This window comes from Nicotiana tomentosiformis, chromosome 8 (genome assembly GCF_000390325.3).
Source record: "Nicotiana tomentosiformis chromosome 8, ASM39032v3, whole genome shotgun sequence".
NCBI classification, from domain to species: Eukaryota; Viridiplantae; Streptophyta; class Magnoliopsida; order Solanales; family Solanaceae; genus Nicotiana; species Nicotiana tomentosiformis.
In genome coordinates this window covers 72,919,374-72,934,839 of record NC_090819.1, presented here as the reverse complement: position 1 = coordinate 72,934,839, position 15,466 = coordinate 72,919,374, and the positions used below count along the sequence as shown (strand labels likewise).

Sequence of the window (15,466 nt, the reverse complement as noted above, 5' to 3'; positions counted from 1 at the left end):
ACCCCTAAAAATAACATTTTAAATTCTTCACGTCTTTTGTTGGATTGTAGGTTTTCGTAAAAAAAATGTTTTTTTTTCTTTTGGAAAGTATCTCTTCATGCAAAGTTTATATTTGGGGCATCCTGGAAAAGAATCCCTTTCATGCAATGTGTAGCGTACACTATATGAAAAGGTTTTGTTTATGTGAACAAGCCGATCACAGACTGGAATTTCTTTTCTTTTTATATAATAACTTGTATATAGACATTGAGAAACAAAAGTACATGAAAAATTGAGGACTTATGTCAAACAAGTATAACTTTTTGGGAATCTTATAGAAATGTCCCAAATAAGTCATAACTTACCAATCTCTAGCCATTAATCATAGACTTATCAAAACTAGTCAAGCACATATAAAAATTGAAAACCCAAATAAACAAGGTTCTTTCTCTCCGAGAATCACATGCAAAAATCTCCTTTCATATTTTTAAGCATGATCAACAACATTAGATGCATAAGGAAATTTCATGGATGAGGTAACAAATAAGGTGATGAAATATATATATATACATACATATATACGAGATTCAAAAAGTCTAAGCAAAAGGGGATATTTTTTCAATGTGTATGGTTGAAATTCATTGAAAACGTATTAGATGAGTCAATATACAAAATTTGAGGAATATTGAGGTGATTTGGACTAATTTGGTATCAAAATTGACAGTTAAAATCGAATTCAAAAAATTCTTCTGCGAATACAGGCATGTATCGCACACACAGGTATATATGAATATACATGTGATACACATTTGATACAAATACAATACATATGTGATACACATAATTTTTTTCATGTTCATCGTCTACTTCGAATTTTTAATTCAAACAACCTCAAAACTCTAGCAAATCATCCCAAAACTGAGATTCAAACACCTTAAGGTGTACCCAATCTATTATAATAACACTCACTCATAATAAAACAAAAATTTGACCCTTTTTTTGCTACAAAAAGCTAATTTGCTAATGTTGGTAACACTTGACTATTATTAGTAATATTTTGTGAATTGACCAATTTTTGTTATAAGCTACTTATAAATAGATATAGCTGGTAGTTTCCCTAACTTTTTTATGGTAGGTAGGAAAACAACCACAATGGAGAAAACAAAAAAACAGAAAAAGAGAAGTGGAAAAAAAGGGGTATGTCATAGGAATATATTGTATTGAAATTATTGAATGGAAATATAGTCATCATTTAGAAACAACAAAAAAATAATTGGCCGTTGTGAGTCAACGAACACGTGAGAGAATTTATAAGCAATTACATACCAATATGTGTGATGAACTATAAGATAATATAAAGTTGTATAGAACAGGTTTTGCATTTCAAATTAACCCTTGCTAATAGCTTGTGAATCTTGTTCAGTAATACTAGATACATCCAAATCAACAAAACTCTACATAAACAAAAATACTTAAGGGAATACCACTACCTAGTATCTCAGGCCCGGAAAAGGGAGAATTCACTATAAGCATAACCACTCATTTCTGGCAAAGTTTTCTCGTGCTACCTTTGCTATAATCACATAGACGATCAAAAGTATAAATTTACATGATAAAATACCTAAACAATATTCTGATTGTCAAAACTAAGATGAAAATCTATAACCATATATTTAGAGTGATTATCTCCCATAATTGAACTCAACCTGGATAATGTAGCGCATCCTTATTTGTTCCACGTTGTAAACTATGTACTCGTTATACAACAAATGTCCCTGCAAAGAAACATGTAAATAATGCTTACATGATCTGCTATACATATATATCACAAAAATGGTAAGGCCCAAGGGACAAGGCAGCTATCATGAAGTAAGATATTGATGTTCATTTTAACACAAACAAGGATTTATCATTCACAATTTCGCAATCACAAACATGATATGCATATAAGATTTTGAGCAAAAGGAGCCGTGCAATAAAAGGGATTTCATCAACAAGGCTAGAGCAAACCTTGTGGTCTGGTTGCTTCTTTGGCTTTCCCAAAGGAACGACGACACCATCTTCAAGTAGATGACCTTTTGAAAAATCTGGAGCAGTAGCACCGACTCCTTTGGTGCTGCAATATCAGGAATCATGATATTCCCATGAATCATTCTTTTCAAGCTCAAGACATGGTTGTCTATATCTATAGTTAGTTTAATTTTTCCTTTTGTTGTATTTTGAGTTTACTATCTTAAGCAATAACATAAATATGAGAAGATTGAAACCTTAGCTTTCCCAAAGGCAACTTATCAGCATTGTAGTTTGATGACAGAAGCTCATTCATGTCACCAAGAGCAACCTGTTAAGGAAGTAGCAAGGTCATCAGTATGCAAATGCTACTATTACTTTCTGGATTGCAGGAGGCTTCCCTCCTATCCAAAGCTTGAGAAAGAAATCATATGAAACAGCAAGCTAGATATAGAGAGGTTGTGACAAGTAAAAGGGACTCGTCTAGAGGAATAAGAGACGAGAACAAAAATTGGGCTGGATTGAAGGGCTAACCAACCTCACATAACAGAAGCACACCATCCCTAGCAGTAGAGGATGCATAGCAATAATTTGCACTTTTGGAGAACATATCAGCAAAATAAACACCTTTACCAAACATATACCCAGTCGAAGGTGCCTCTGGAGGAGCAATTCGTAAACCTACGGTATCACGCAGGAACCATCTTTAGTGAATCTACTGAAGATTTAAATCACGCTTGAAAATACTTAAGCAAGAGAATTAGCAAACAACCCTGTGAAAGAATGCCAGCCCAGTTTGTCAGCCGAGAACCATGCCATAAAAGCATCCTATTACTTGTATTCGAGAACTGCTTCCAAAAGTTCACATGTTTACATCAGGCTTAGGTAGTAGTAGTTATAAGTTATAAATAGAAACAGCTGTTGTAAGGCATTTTATGGGAGATTTGCAATCACCTTCTGGAATCTTTCAGTTTCATCACCTCTTGACGCCCTAAATATTTGAACAATACCGACAGTATAACCAGAATGTGTTTTTGCATGAGTATTCTTCATGTAATTCTCAATCTGACAAAAATAACATAACTCAGCTTTATAAACTCCAGACATGAATAATAATCAGAGACGAAAAGACATGAAGTGGTGATCACTCCATGGACAAGATGAACAAATAATATTCACAATTTTCATACTTGTCATGCTGATCAACACACTGAATGAAGGAGGAATACAATATTCAAAAGATAAAAGACCATGAAGTAATAGATCCAGCAAGAACTTGTTCATACCATGAAATATTCCTGGGTACCAACTTCAACTGGAATAAGTTTGCAACGAAGTTGTTCATATTGATAATACAAAGGATCATCCTACAAGAAGATGACAAGTTAAGGCATATAGATGCAAATTCAGAATCATATCTTAATCCTCAAAACAGTTATTGTGTGCAAAAGCAAATTAAATTGTGTTAAAAGCCAGATCTCTTGGAAAATAGCTTCAACTAAACTGTTTCTTTTTTATTTTAAAGATAAATCAAAAATCATTTCACTGAGATGCACCAAGATGGAGACAAAATTTATGGACTTTTATTTTTGAGCTTCCAAAATATTTATCTATACATAAACGAATGTTCTTTTAGCACCAAAGATAAAGTGAAATAAAAGAATACTTTCAACGGGACTCAGCAACGTAGTACCTGTATCTCTGTGTTATCTTCCAATAACTTAGTTGCAACTTCAATTTCAGCAAGAGCTTCGACCTTTTAGTTCCAAGAGTTACACCACAGCAAAAAGATCAGGCGAAAATGAGTAACAGAATAAACAAGCAGCATGAGAATAAACGTTAAAAGCCATTGAACTAAAATTTCATTGTAGTGATAATTTGTGACTGAAACCAGTTAATTTCGATTTTCTAACATATTCTTTGTTAGCCCATCTGCATAAACCACCTATATCTCCTTCGTTAAAGGCATACAACTGGCAACTTTGAACCAAACTCATTGGTACAGAACATCAACTAACAATAAATAAGAAATCCATGCTTCTAGATCGAAATGATGGTTGATACTTCTGATGAAACATCATATGATCAGTCCAATTAACTTGGTAAAAGCGCAGACACTTCCATCCCTTTAATAGAAATGCACCCATGATAGAGTAATACATACATAGCAAATAGCAAATAATGATTGGGACGAAAGAGAAAAGGAGTGAATTTAGCAAAGAGAAAAAGGAAGTCACCATTTCAATTTTGCGTTTTAACTTCTGAGGGGTGTCGATGATAAACTCACCTGACAGCAAGTCAACAAGTATATCAGCACGTTAAGCAAAATCCTTCTAACAAAACTACCACCATCCACCTCAGAGTCACTGAGAAAAAGAATATGAGGAGAAGAAAAACTGGAAGTTCAAGCAAGCAGATGAAGCAGGATAAGGAGGCAACACGAGGTTTCCTGGAAAAGGAATAGGAACTAAGATGGCTTACGCATCTTCTTGAAGCCAAAATCATGAGGAATGACTGTATAGAATTCACTGCAACATAAGAGCGAAGAAACATCAAACCATATTATTCATGTCTTAAGATTGCTCCTGAAGCTTGTAAAGTCCCAGAGACAACATGATTAGAGATAAGCTGATATGCATCGATCAGTGACCAACTGACCATAATCAGACAACTCACAGTAGGGATGAAGCAAGCTTACCTGGTCAAATCTTCAAGCAGTTTTCTGTTGGACTGGCCAATTACATCAGAAATCCTTTTCAAGACATCATAGCCCTAAACAAAGACCAATTTTCAGTTGAATAGTTGAGAGTATTTCTCTTTTGCTCTCATTTAGTAATCCCTTTACTTATTCGCTTATGTCTTGGTCAGTGTAATAAAGCATGACAGCTGGAACGATCATAGTAAAGAGAATTTAAAAGTTTCTGGCTACATGTATCCACTTCCTGCCTAACTTTTTCTCCCTACAATCTTAAATACTTATAATTATTTACATAGAAACAATATAAATAGGAAAAGCCAACCAGTTGAAGCCAAATGAGAGTAGACTTCCAAAACCCGCTACCACCACCATCCTTAATCCCGGCACAATTTGAACCCAGAGACAGTACTAAATTTAGATAAATTAGATGACACACTGATGTCAAGAACTCTAGGGGACCTCTTAATTGGAAAAAATAGATTCCACCTTCGACCCAGCAGATTTCATTTTTGAATCCAATTTAATTGTCCCGATCTTTTTCCTTTTCTTAATCCTTCTCTTTTCTTTTGGGGGGACTAATTCTGATAATCTCAGATATGGCACAAGAGTGCGGCTCAGATTCGCCCTAATGCTACGATGTACCTCCTTAAGGCCTGGAAGCATTCTGGTGCTAGCAAATGTCATTCTTTTCAGGGGAAGGGAAAAAGAAGCAAAAAATTGCGAGTTTTAATAGTTTTCTTGACTTTAAAAAAAGTGAAGAACCAATTCTAGAAACCTAACTTTTTTCATGGAAAGACACGACACAATCCTTCCCAAGTTATGAAGCTAGTTGACAAATACTGATTGCTTAGAAATAGATAAAGTTTGACTGATTTATCAGATTCAAAATAAAGGAAATTGCTTAAATGGGTAAAAATAGGTGGGAGGAAAATTCATCTCACAAAAAATAATATTCGATGTTATAGAATTAGGTTATAACACTTAGAATGTTCGAATGTTAGAAAGAAGGAATAGAACATCAGGGGAAATGGTCAAGTCAAATCAAGTAAACTGGAACCAAGGGAGTATCAAATTCAAGATAACAAATGTAGGTGTAACGGATCTTTACATGGTTTGATTTGTGCTTCATCAACTATTTGTCATTCAGCGCCATACAGATTTAAATATATGACGACACAAATTAGTGGTTCAGATATGAAACACCCATGCATAAATAACATGCCAGATACTTGCCTTTAAAATAGTTGTTTTGCTTAATTTACCGAGTGGCAACTTGTTAGCATTGTACCCTGTCCAACATTAACAAAAATAGATAGCAGTTAAGATAGAAGTGATGAATTAAACCTCATTGTGGAGTGTCAAAATTACATAGCAATGAAAGATAAGAATCATAATGGAGTGACAAGAGTGCAAAACCTATTTCCATCATTTGCTGCCTCATCATATTGACATTGCAAATAAGAGATATGAACTTTGCAATCCGGGCCTCTAGCTTAGTCTCATGAGGTTGACTTTGTAGTATTGAGTTGGACAGTTCTTGGACCTGTTTGAAAGGTTCATCAAGACCTCAGATCCACTAGTACACATTACTGTATAGCTGTTGCAAGTCTACTTGATAAACAAGAATGGTACTTCAAATGGAACTGCTTATTCATATGACAAAAAGTTCAAGTTATCGTGTGAATACTGTTTTTTCACAACTGAACTCAGATGCAACAGCAGAAAGAGAGCAAAAAGTTCTAAGTTGATGGAGAAAATAATGCATTTAACACATCTACATAATTGTGATATATAGCAACAGATTCTATGTTAATGCAAAAATAACAAGTTTAAACACATGAACGTAATTGCCTCAATAGTGCAAGCAACAACTCACAGATGACTCTTTCCCAGTTTCATCATAGTCCATTTCCAACCAAGTATATTGCTTTGGTTGACAAACAAAATCTTTCCGGTTAGACCAATAGTTCTTGGTCTTGTCATAGAACTTGCTCTCAAACTCAGAGGTGGCAGCATCTGCAGACGTATAGGGACCATTGATCTTCGTTCCACCCTTTGCACCAACTCTGCCCCATCTAGTATACACTAGGAAGTTCCCACCATTATCATTCTCTGCAATCAGATGAATAAAATCAGGCAAGCAAATATGGAGAAGGCTAATGAAATAATTAGATTTGAGAAAACTTTCAAATATGCAAAGACTCAAGACCATACTCCTATTATTCTATGGGAGCTATAGAGATCTAGATGCAGCTCCAAGTATGATCAAGAAAACCCTTCCATTATAAGGTCCAAGTCTATGGTCAGCTTCAATATTTCCCAGCTAATCAAGCTGCAGTTCAAGAAAGTTAGATTTGGTGATAATTGGGAAGACATCTGCAAGATGACTGAGCAGTCTACAGTTGAAGTTCAAACTACTATAGCCAAATGGATCAAACCTCCTATTCTTTTTGTCAAGCTAAAGAGCGATGGTTCATGCATTGGTGGTCACTGTAGTGGAGGAGGAGTTATAAGAGACGGTCTAGGCAGATTCATCATGGCTTTTTCTAATCCTCTGGGGCAAGGTACCAGTGATTGGACTGAAGCTTGGGCTCTCATGTTTGGACTAAACTGGTGCATTGAACAATGATATAATCTTATCATTACAGAAGCTGATTCAATATTGCTTCAGAACTGTATTAATGGTATCTGGGCAACACCGTGGAGACTGGAAGACACTGTTAAGGAGATAAAGAAGATGTTGAGCATTCCTGGAGTCTTCACTAATCATTGTTTCAGGGAGGCAAATAAAGTTGCTGATAAAATGACTTCCCTGGGACCCAACAGGAACCAATTGCACATATACACTTTACCAAGTCATGTTAAGGGACTTCTAAATACCGATAAACAGCAAATCCCTTCTTTCCGGATCAAGAAGAGAAAGCCAGCTATGATTGTTTATGAGCCACCTTGAAGTATTTACCTGGTGCTAATTTTTTGGAGGAATACCTTAGCTTGTGTAGTTAGTATTCTTCATACCTTTAGCATTTAATTCATCTATCTGAGATGTATGATAGTTTGCTATCTTCTCAGGCATCTAGGGAGGCTTTATATGTTGTAAAGCTCCCTCAAATCTCTTGTAAAATTTTTTGAAAGATGAATGAAAATGCTCAGTTAGTATGCAAAAAAAATGTAAAGATTGTTATTTTTTCCTAGAACATGATGAACCAAAATACAATATTCCATAGCTGTTCTCATGTTCTTCCCAGCCATCAGAAGTCGTCAGATGATACAACCACCAATTAACTGGAAGAATTTGTAGTGTATATTGCTCCCATAGCATGGAAAACCATTTTAAAAGGAAAACAAAGCACCTTTTACACTTTGCTAGGCAGTTCCCTACCAACAAATTAAGACTTATGTGAGGCAACAAAGAGAACTTAACCTAGAACTTGAATGATATAGAACTTGTTATTGTTGTTCCCAACATTTGTTTGGTTCAATATGGCATCATAAATCTCATTGCCCTGCATATCAACAAGAATTCGTTGAATCAAAACCTTCTTTATTAGAAGAATAAGAAAAAGAGAAAACAGGAACAATGCAAATACTTCTTTGCAGCCAGAAGCAAAAACTTTCTGAAAAAGACTTACTTGTTGCAGGACATGGTAACGTGTCTTGATGTCATCTGGCAGGTAATGATCCAAAACAGCTGCACCCTTCTTTGTTGCTGTGATCAATTTCTCTCTCTCACCTTCATCCCCATCTGCCAATTGTTTTAACAGTAAACAAGACACAATCATATATCACTAAAAGAAAAGGATGAAAAGAACAACCAAAAAGGTAGAGTAAATAGTCAAGTTAGCTTCGGATTAAACAAGTAGCACTAAGTTTAACACAAAACCACACACCTACGTTATCAATCAGTACTATAGAGTGCATATTACCACTTTGTGGCATTAACTAATGTGTATATGCCAGTAATTATGATGATAATCCACTGTCTAAAATGTTCAATTCTACTTAGTATACAGCTATTCCCTAAGTATCAACATTTAGTCCCTTTTGATTTAATGATTCTTGAATCGATCATAAACTAATTCACCCTGAAAATAAAAATTTAGACAATCACAAAGCTACATGAAAAGTAATATGAGTTGAAAACATTTCATCTCAAATTGACAACTTACTAATACACTTGAAAGTTATTGGTCAAAGCCACTTCCTTTCACGAACTTAAAAAAGCTTAAATTATGGGCTGAAGTAGAAGTAAAAATGTGAAAGGTGAAAATAAATTAAAACAAGACTATGTTAAGTCTGTACTCAGCAATGCACTCAAGCACCATCAATGGCAGTTAGGACACACATAATCCCACAAACAACTGCCTAAACCAACATAAATTACTCCATTGGCCTGACCAATTTTCAGTATAATATTTCACTTAAGATCTTCAAATTTGGACAGAACTGCTACCAAAAAACTAAGCTTTGGTTCCAAAACAAAGGTAGTTATGTTAATGAACTAACTGATGGTTAAATTTCATAAGTTAAACTTTAATTAATTTGGTACTTATAAAGTAGTAGAAGAGATTTGCCAAACAGCAATACTATTGTAAGAGTTAAAGTTTTAAATGATAAGTGAGGTTAAATTACGCTAAGAGTGTGTTGGCACGGAGGAAAACACTTTCCAATTCTCTCCTCCGCACCCTCGACACCCCACCCCACCCTCGACACCCTCCCCTCCTCACCCCGGACTCACCCTCACCCCTCGACCCACACTCCCATCCCCTACTCACCATCCTACCCTACCCCGCCCCGCCCCTCGACAACTATACCCTACACTCTTGACCCCCCATACCCCTCTCCACCACCCCCTATCTCAACTCCTGCCCCATAGTAGTTTGCTTAGATTATATATACATATACATATCCTTTTGGAACAATATTTTCTGTTTACTTACCAAACGCCAAAAATAAGTAAGAAAATCACTTATTTTCCGGGATAACTTCTCCCGTCAAAAACATTTTCCTTAGTACCAAACACACCCTAAGAAAATTCATTACTCAATATATATAACTTAAATTCCTATTGCAATACCTCCAACATTATCTTTTGACATGTCATTCTGTGAATCAGAAGCAGCACAAAGCCTCTCAACAAGTTCTTTCTTTGACCCATTAGTGGAAACCCCAAGAGAAGTGGCTAACTCCCTTAACTCCTTAACACTCATCTTCTTATACTCCTCCTCCACAGTCAGAGTCTTCATCTTCTTCCCATTTGAATCACAATCATCATCCCTCAATCTCTTTCTATCATCGTTTAATTGTTTCTTGTTTTCCTCCTCTTCAATTGCCTCCTCTAACCTCCTTACCTGCAATTTGGGTAAAACAACAGCATTATGAAAAATACATTTAAAGAAAAGAATTAGTGAGGGTTATTAAGTGCAAACCAAAATGGGTTTGTTTCCAGTGGTGTCAAGACCGCGACTTGAAAGTTGCTTACGGAGGCCATCCACTTTAAGCTTGTTAATGGTGGCCATTGTTTGAATGTTTTGAAGTTGTTGAAATTTTCAGCGCTAAGGAATTGGAGAGGATTGAAAACTACTTATATACTTTGCTAGTGAATGGGGAAAAGCTTGCAAAGGAAGAGTGTTTGTATATTTGTGCAGCGCACGCTTTTGCGCGGGGCTCCTTTTGACGTTCGGAAATTGGAATCAGTCTTTAGGGTCTCGTATAAATGGACAGGTTTCTCTTATTATTATTATTATAATAATTATAATAATAATAATCTATCTATATCTATACACTATATTAAAAGCACGAATTCTCTTACAACTTATTTGGATCTATGTTAAGTATCATTTCATAATATATCGTATCGTACTGTATTGTATTATACTGTATCGTTTGATAAATACAATATTTGAATAAATTGTGTCGTTTGTCATCGTTTCATAATATCACGCACCAGCAATATGAAAAATAAACTTGCAATATTATAAAGAACAATTATGATACAGGGTAAAATTATTATATAAAAAGGTAGGGTAAATGATAAAATTAAATTATTTAATAATAATGAAGGGTGAGATTTAGAGAAAAAGATAAGGTAACGACGCGACCACATCAAATCGATCGTTACATAAAGTGGCACATTTCGTCGTTATGTAACGACAGATTTAACGATACGATACAATAAAATTTAAGTAACAATCAAAATAAACATCGTATTTAAAGTAACAATACGACACAATACAATGGGTAACAACCATCCAAATAAGTTGTTAATGAAATGTTATTCGCTTTTTTTATCCTTTTAAAATACATTTTATATTGGACAAAATCGTCTTTTATATAATAATTTTCATAATATTTAGGCGATTAAAATCCACTAAGATATTTACATCTTAAATTATTCCTTATTTAAATTAGATAGAAAATCATAATATTTAGGACTATAAAATCAATTAAATTTTTACCTAATAGAGTATAAATCACTAAAAAATCAATTATTTTAGAGAAAAATGGGGAGGGAATTACAGGGAATCACCAACAAAATGAACAGGTCCATCTACTCTTGTTTTATTTTCTTTTTTCTTTTTCCTTTTTTTCAAATTGGCAAGGAAGATAAATTGAAAATTGAGGAGAGGGGGAGAAATAAAAGGGAAGCCTTCTGAAGATGGAGAAGTAGAGGGACTGAAGACCTAAGGCAAAACTGGAAAAGAATTCTTTCTTTTACCCTTTATTTGTGCAAGGCATAATTAGAGAAAAGAAAAGTTTAAAAAATTATTTCTCTTAATAGGTTAATTTATTTTAGGGAAAGTGATATTTACTAGAATTTGAGAGGGCAAGTTACGCATTTGGCCAGTCAGCCTAGAATAATTATATACGTTAGCCAATATACAAAAAATATACATTAATTATGTATAAAATATGTATATCTTTTGTATATTAAATATTAGTAATATACAAATATACAAATATATATATATACTGGCTATTATGTTTTAGAGCAATTATATTGTAATCCCTCCGTTTCAATTTATGTGAACCTATTTCCTTTTTAGTTCGTGCCAAAAAGAATGACTTCTTTCCCTATTTGGAAACAATTAACCTTTATGCAATGATTTATAGCCACACAAAATATATGTGCCTCATTTTACACTACAAGTTCAAAAGTCTTCTTTCTTTTCTTAAACTTCGTGCCCAATCAAATAGGTTCACATAAATTAAAACGGAGGGAGTATAGTTTTTCCAAAGAAGAAGAAAGAACAAGGTATAGAAAGAGTTGCATTTTGCTTAGCTATGATAGAGTAAGATCCACCAAGAGGTATGGGGTATTTGGTTAGATCCTTTCACGAGAGGTTTTGGATTCGAGCTTAAAAACTTCTTAGTGGGAGGTGCTTTACTCTCTTAGTAGGCTTGTTCAATGCGAACCCAAATTAATCGGGTCATTAAATTTCAAATACAAATGGCTAAAAAAAATAAATAAGAAGAAGACCTTTTACCAACTCCATTACATTTTTAGAATATGAAAATGAAAAACGATGTACTCTTGAAATTGCGCCTATTGGTGCACCGATCAATTCGCGCCAACTAGCAAATGAGGCCCCGAACTGTCAATTTCAGCAAGTTTGTTTCTGAAATATATAAAAAGAATAGTAGTAATTTCCGAAATTCTTAGACATTCGACTGGCAAACTTAGTGCATAAAAGAAGAAAAATATACAGGTAAATTGAAAGCATTGGTCTGTGGTATAACTTTATAACCACAAATCACAATAATGCGCTAAAAATCTAAAAATCATACGTGAATGCACGTATTTTTGTAAAACATTGCAGACGTAAAAATGTCGATTATAAGAACAAATCTTTACTAGGCAAAAATATTTTAATTTGTGTCGATGCATAATCATACATAATTACGAAGATTACACATTCATCTAAACAATACTACACATTGAATTTTGAGGGTTCAATATTAAATTCTGTAGACTAGATGGGAACTTCATCGCGATGCTAACAAGGTAAAGATCCAACGAGTCTTTTATTTTTATTTTGTGCTTGAAAATTTTGAATTTTGCTAGCTTAAACCAACAACCAAATTACTAGCGAGGCAACCATGGTTTGATTCTTTAATATTGCGGTTTGACCGTTTCATAGTTTGTAATGGGTTAACATATGCAATAAAAAAAATTCTTCATTGCTTTTCTAAACTTCAGTCTTCACGTATTTTCTAACAGTAGTTAGAAGACGGACAAAAATTATTATATTATTAATCACTAACCAGCACATTGTTTAATTCTACCATCATAGACTTCAAATTTATCAAATACTTTATGAAGATTACTATGGTCAATCTTGAATCAGTTTGTTTGTCACAGACAAGATGGCTCGGCATTTATGTGCAAATACTAGAGTCATATTTTTCCAGTAGCGCGTAGCTTTAGATTCTCTTTTCCTTCAATTTTTTTTTTCATTCTTTTCCCTCAAAGGGATTTGGGGGGTGGGGTGGTAAATAAAATAAGCCCATGAAAATAATTACAAGAAAAAATAACATACCTCATCGTTTAAAATTTTACTAGTTTTCTTGTTTACACTATTTACAGAGAATGTTCATTCTATTTTCCAAAGCAACCACCACCAACTTGGACTCTACCTTTTAACAATTTTTACTGATTGATTCAAAGATTTGAGAACAGAAAGCAAGCAGCTTCCAAAGAAAAACAGCAAATATTATTTACTTCTCAAAGGGAGCTGTTTAAACAATCTTAGAAACTCGGTAGTACAATCATTATTTCTGTCATGGGCGGCTTTCCAGCCATGCCCCATGATCCCTTGGACGCGCCCCGTGGCGTCCTGGCCAGCCTCCCAACGCCCGTCGCCACGGTCGGCCCCGTGGTCTCGGCAGCTCCAAGTGACAAGCGCGCATGTGCCTCTGTCGCCCCACCGATAGCCATCGCCAGCGCCCAGCCACAGGCAAAAGCCAACAGCGCCGCGCGCGCAGACAATGCCGCGCGCGCAGACCCTGATGCTAAAGACAAAGTTGCTGCCAACGGACTTGCTGCTGCTTTGTAGAAGACTAAGTCCTTTTCATTGTAAATATAGAGTAGTTTTGCTGCATTTTCTTTAAGTGTGATTTTCCAGCTTTCATAGGTCTAGTCATGTAACTTTGGTTTATTTTTTTTAAGCATTATTAAGGGGAACCAAGCAATCAAAACTTTCAAGCAAGCAAACAATTCTCTGTACTGGTGTCTCTCCCCCCCGACACCGTCTTGTTTTCTGTAATAGTTTTCATTCAATGCAATCAAGCTTTCTTTCATTCTCAATTCTCTTTTCTGCTCTCTTTCAATTGCTCATGACATTGGTTTTCCCGTACGGCACTGACAATCTAGTCTAGCGTACGGAGGAGACCTCAGTTGGCGGACAGCAACCGTACTGACATTGGTTGCCTAGCCTTACGTCGCCCTTCCAAGGAACTTCAGGAAGGCGCCGCGTAACAGTTGGTATCAAAGCCTAGGCTCGACATCGGACGAGGGATCACATTGCAATTACCACTATTTCTGACCATGGTGAATTATGGGGATCGCATCGCGACCCTTGAGGGAACGGTTGACGCATTACGGCCCATCGTGGAAATGGTGCCCGATCTAAAAACCAGCCTAGTGCAAAGGTTGGACGACCTGGACCGCAGACTCACCCAGGCCGAAGTTGACATAGAAAACATCAGCCGCGACTCTGAAGGAGACCGGCAAACAGCAGCCACAGAGGCAGCTGAAATTTTTGGTAAATTTGAGGTCCTCCAGCAGGAGCGTGCCGAGGATTTAGCCAACAGGGAACAAGAGGCAGACAGGGTGACTGCCATGCAACAAACCATTGACAACTTGACAGGCCAGCTCAATGTTGTCAATGCTGCTTTACAAGGCCTACTTCGAGGAGGCGGAAACCAATTTGGGGGTGGTGTGAACCTCGCCCCCATGGCACAAAAGCTGAAAATTCCTGAGCCAAAGCCATACAGTGGAGCTCGGAATGCCAAAGAAGTGGAAAATTTCATTTTCGACATCGAGCAATACTTCGATGCCGTGGGAAGCCTGGAAGAAGCTAAGAAGGTAGCAACTGCTGCCATGTATCTTCAGGGTGATGCCAAACTATGGTGGCGGGTGAAGTACGAAGCCATCAAGGCAGGTGAAGATGCCCTCGACACATGGGCGGAACTGAAGGCAGCCATACGCCTACAGTTCTTCCCCGAAAATGTTGAGTACAATGCCAGGAGAAAGTTGCGGGAGCTCCGCCAGACCAAATCAGTGCGAGATTACGTGCGGGAATTCTCCGCGCTCATGCTGAACATCCGTGACATGGGGGACAAAGACAAACTCTTCACCTTCCTGGAAGGGTTGAAACCTTATGCCCGGATGGAGTTGCAGAGACAAAGGGTAGACACGTTGCCTAAGGCAATCCAAGCAGCAGAGTGCCTTGGGGATTACCAAGTGGAAGCCCGGAAGGATAGGCCTCAACAGCCTGTCCGAGGAGGATACAAAGGGGGCCAACCAAACACTAGTGGCCCTAGCAGAAGTGGAGGAGACCGGAGTGCACCCAAATCCAAGACTCCCTCTTCCGGCAGTACTAGTGCTGCATCTAACAACAATGATCGGGGGAGGAAGCCCCCCTCAGGATGTCGCCATTGCGGCGGACCACATTGGAATAATGAATGTCCACATGCACAGATGAATGCCCATCAAGCTTTTGAGGATGGGACGGATGACGACGCCGATGATGCGGACCAGACCGAGCCAGTAGGTGC

The 15,466-nt window shown here is 36.6% G+C and overlaps 1 protein-coding gene across 1 annotated transcript; it reads right to left on the bottom strand.

The window, feature by feature from the left end:
• Nucleotides 1-1,339: 1,339 nt before the first annotated feature.
• LOC104110259 (poly [ADP-ribose] polymerase 2) lies at nucleotides 1,340-10,377 on the bottom strand. The gene is made up of 18 exons (XM_009619711.4): nucleotides 10,117-10,377; nucleotides 9,765-10,038; nucleotides 8,320-8,432; nucleotides 8,112-8,193; nucleotides 6,564-6,799; nucleotides 6,104-6,230; nucleotides 5,921-5,976; nucleotides 4,688-4,761; nucleotides 4,471-4,517; nucleotides 4,227-4,276; nucleotides 3,683-3,745; nucleotides 3,276-3,356; nucleotides 2,944-3,054; nucleotides 2,762-2,837; nucleotides 2,528-2,670; nucleotides 2,247-2,320; nucleotides 1,990-2,095; nucleotides 1,340-1,754 (listed from the first exon to the last, which is right to left on the bottom strand). Exons 1-18 carry the CDS (start codon nucleotides 10,204-10,206, stop codon nucleotides 1,662-1,664), a joined length of 1,896 nt encoding a protein of 631 aa, XP_009618006.1. The 5' UTR covers nucleotides 10,207-10,377; the 3' UTR covers nucleotides 1,340-1,661.
• Nucleotides 10,378-15,466: the final 5,089 nt, after the last annotated feature.

Bases quoted from the DNA above. Each gene is read 5' to 3' on its own strand.
- LOC104110259 (XM_009619711.4), bottom strand. From the start codon at position 10,206: ATGGCCACCATTAACAAGCTTAAAGTGGATGGCCTCCGTAAGCAACTT. The intron at 6,800-8,111 runs GTTAAGTTCTCT...ATCTGATTGCAG, and splicing joins CTATATCATTCAAGTTCTAG to AGAATGATAATGGTGGGAAC. The intron at 2,671-2,761 runs GTTGTTTGCTAA...GTGATACCGTAG, and splicing joins GGCTGGCATTCTTTCACAGG to GTTTACGAATTGCTCCTCCA.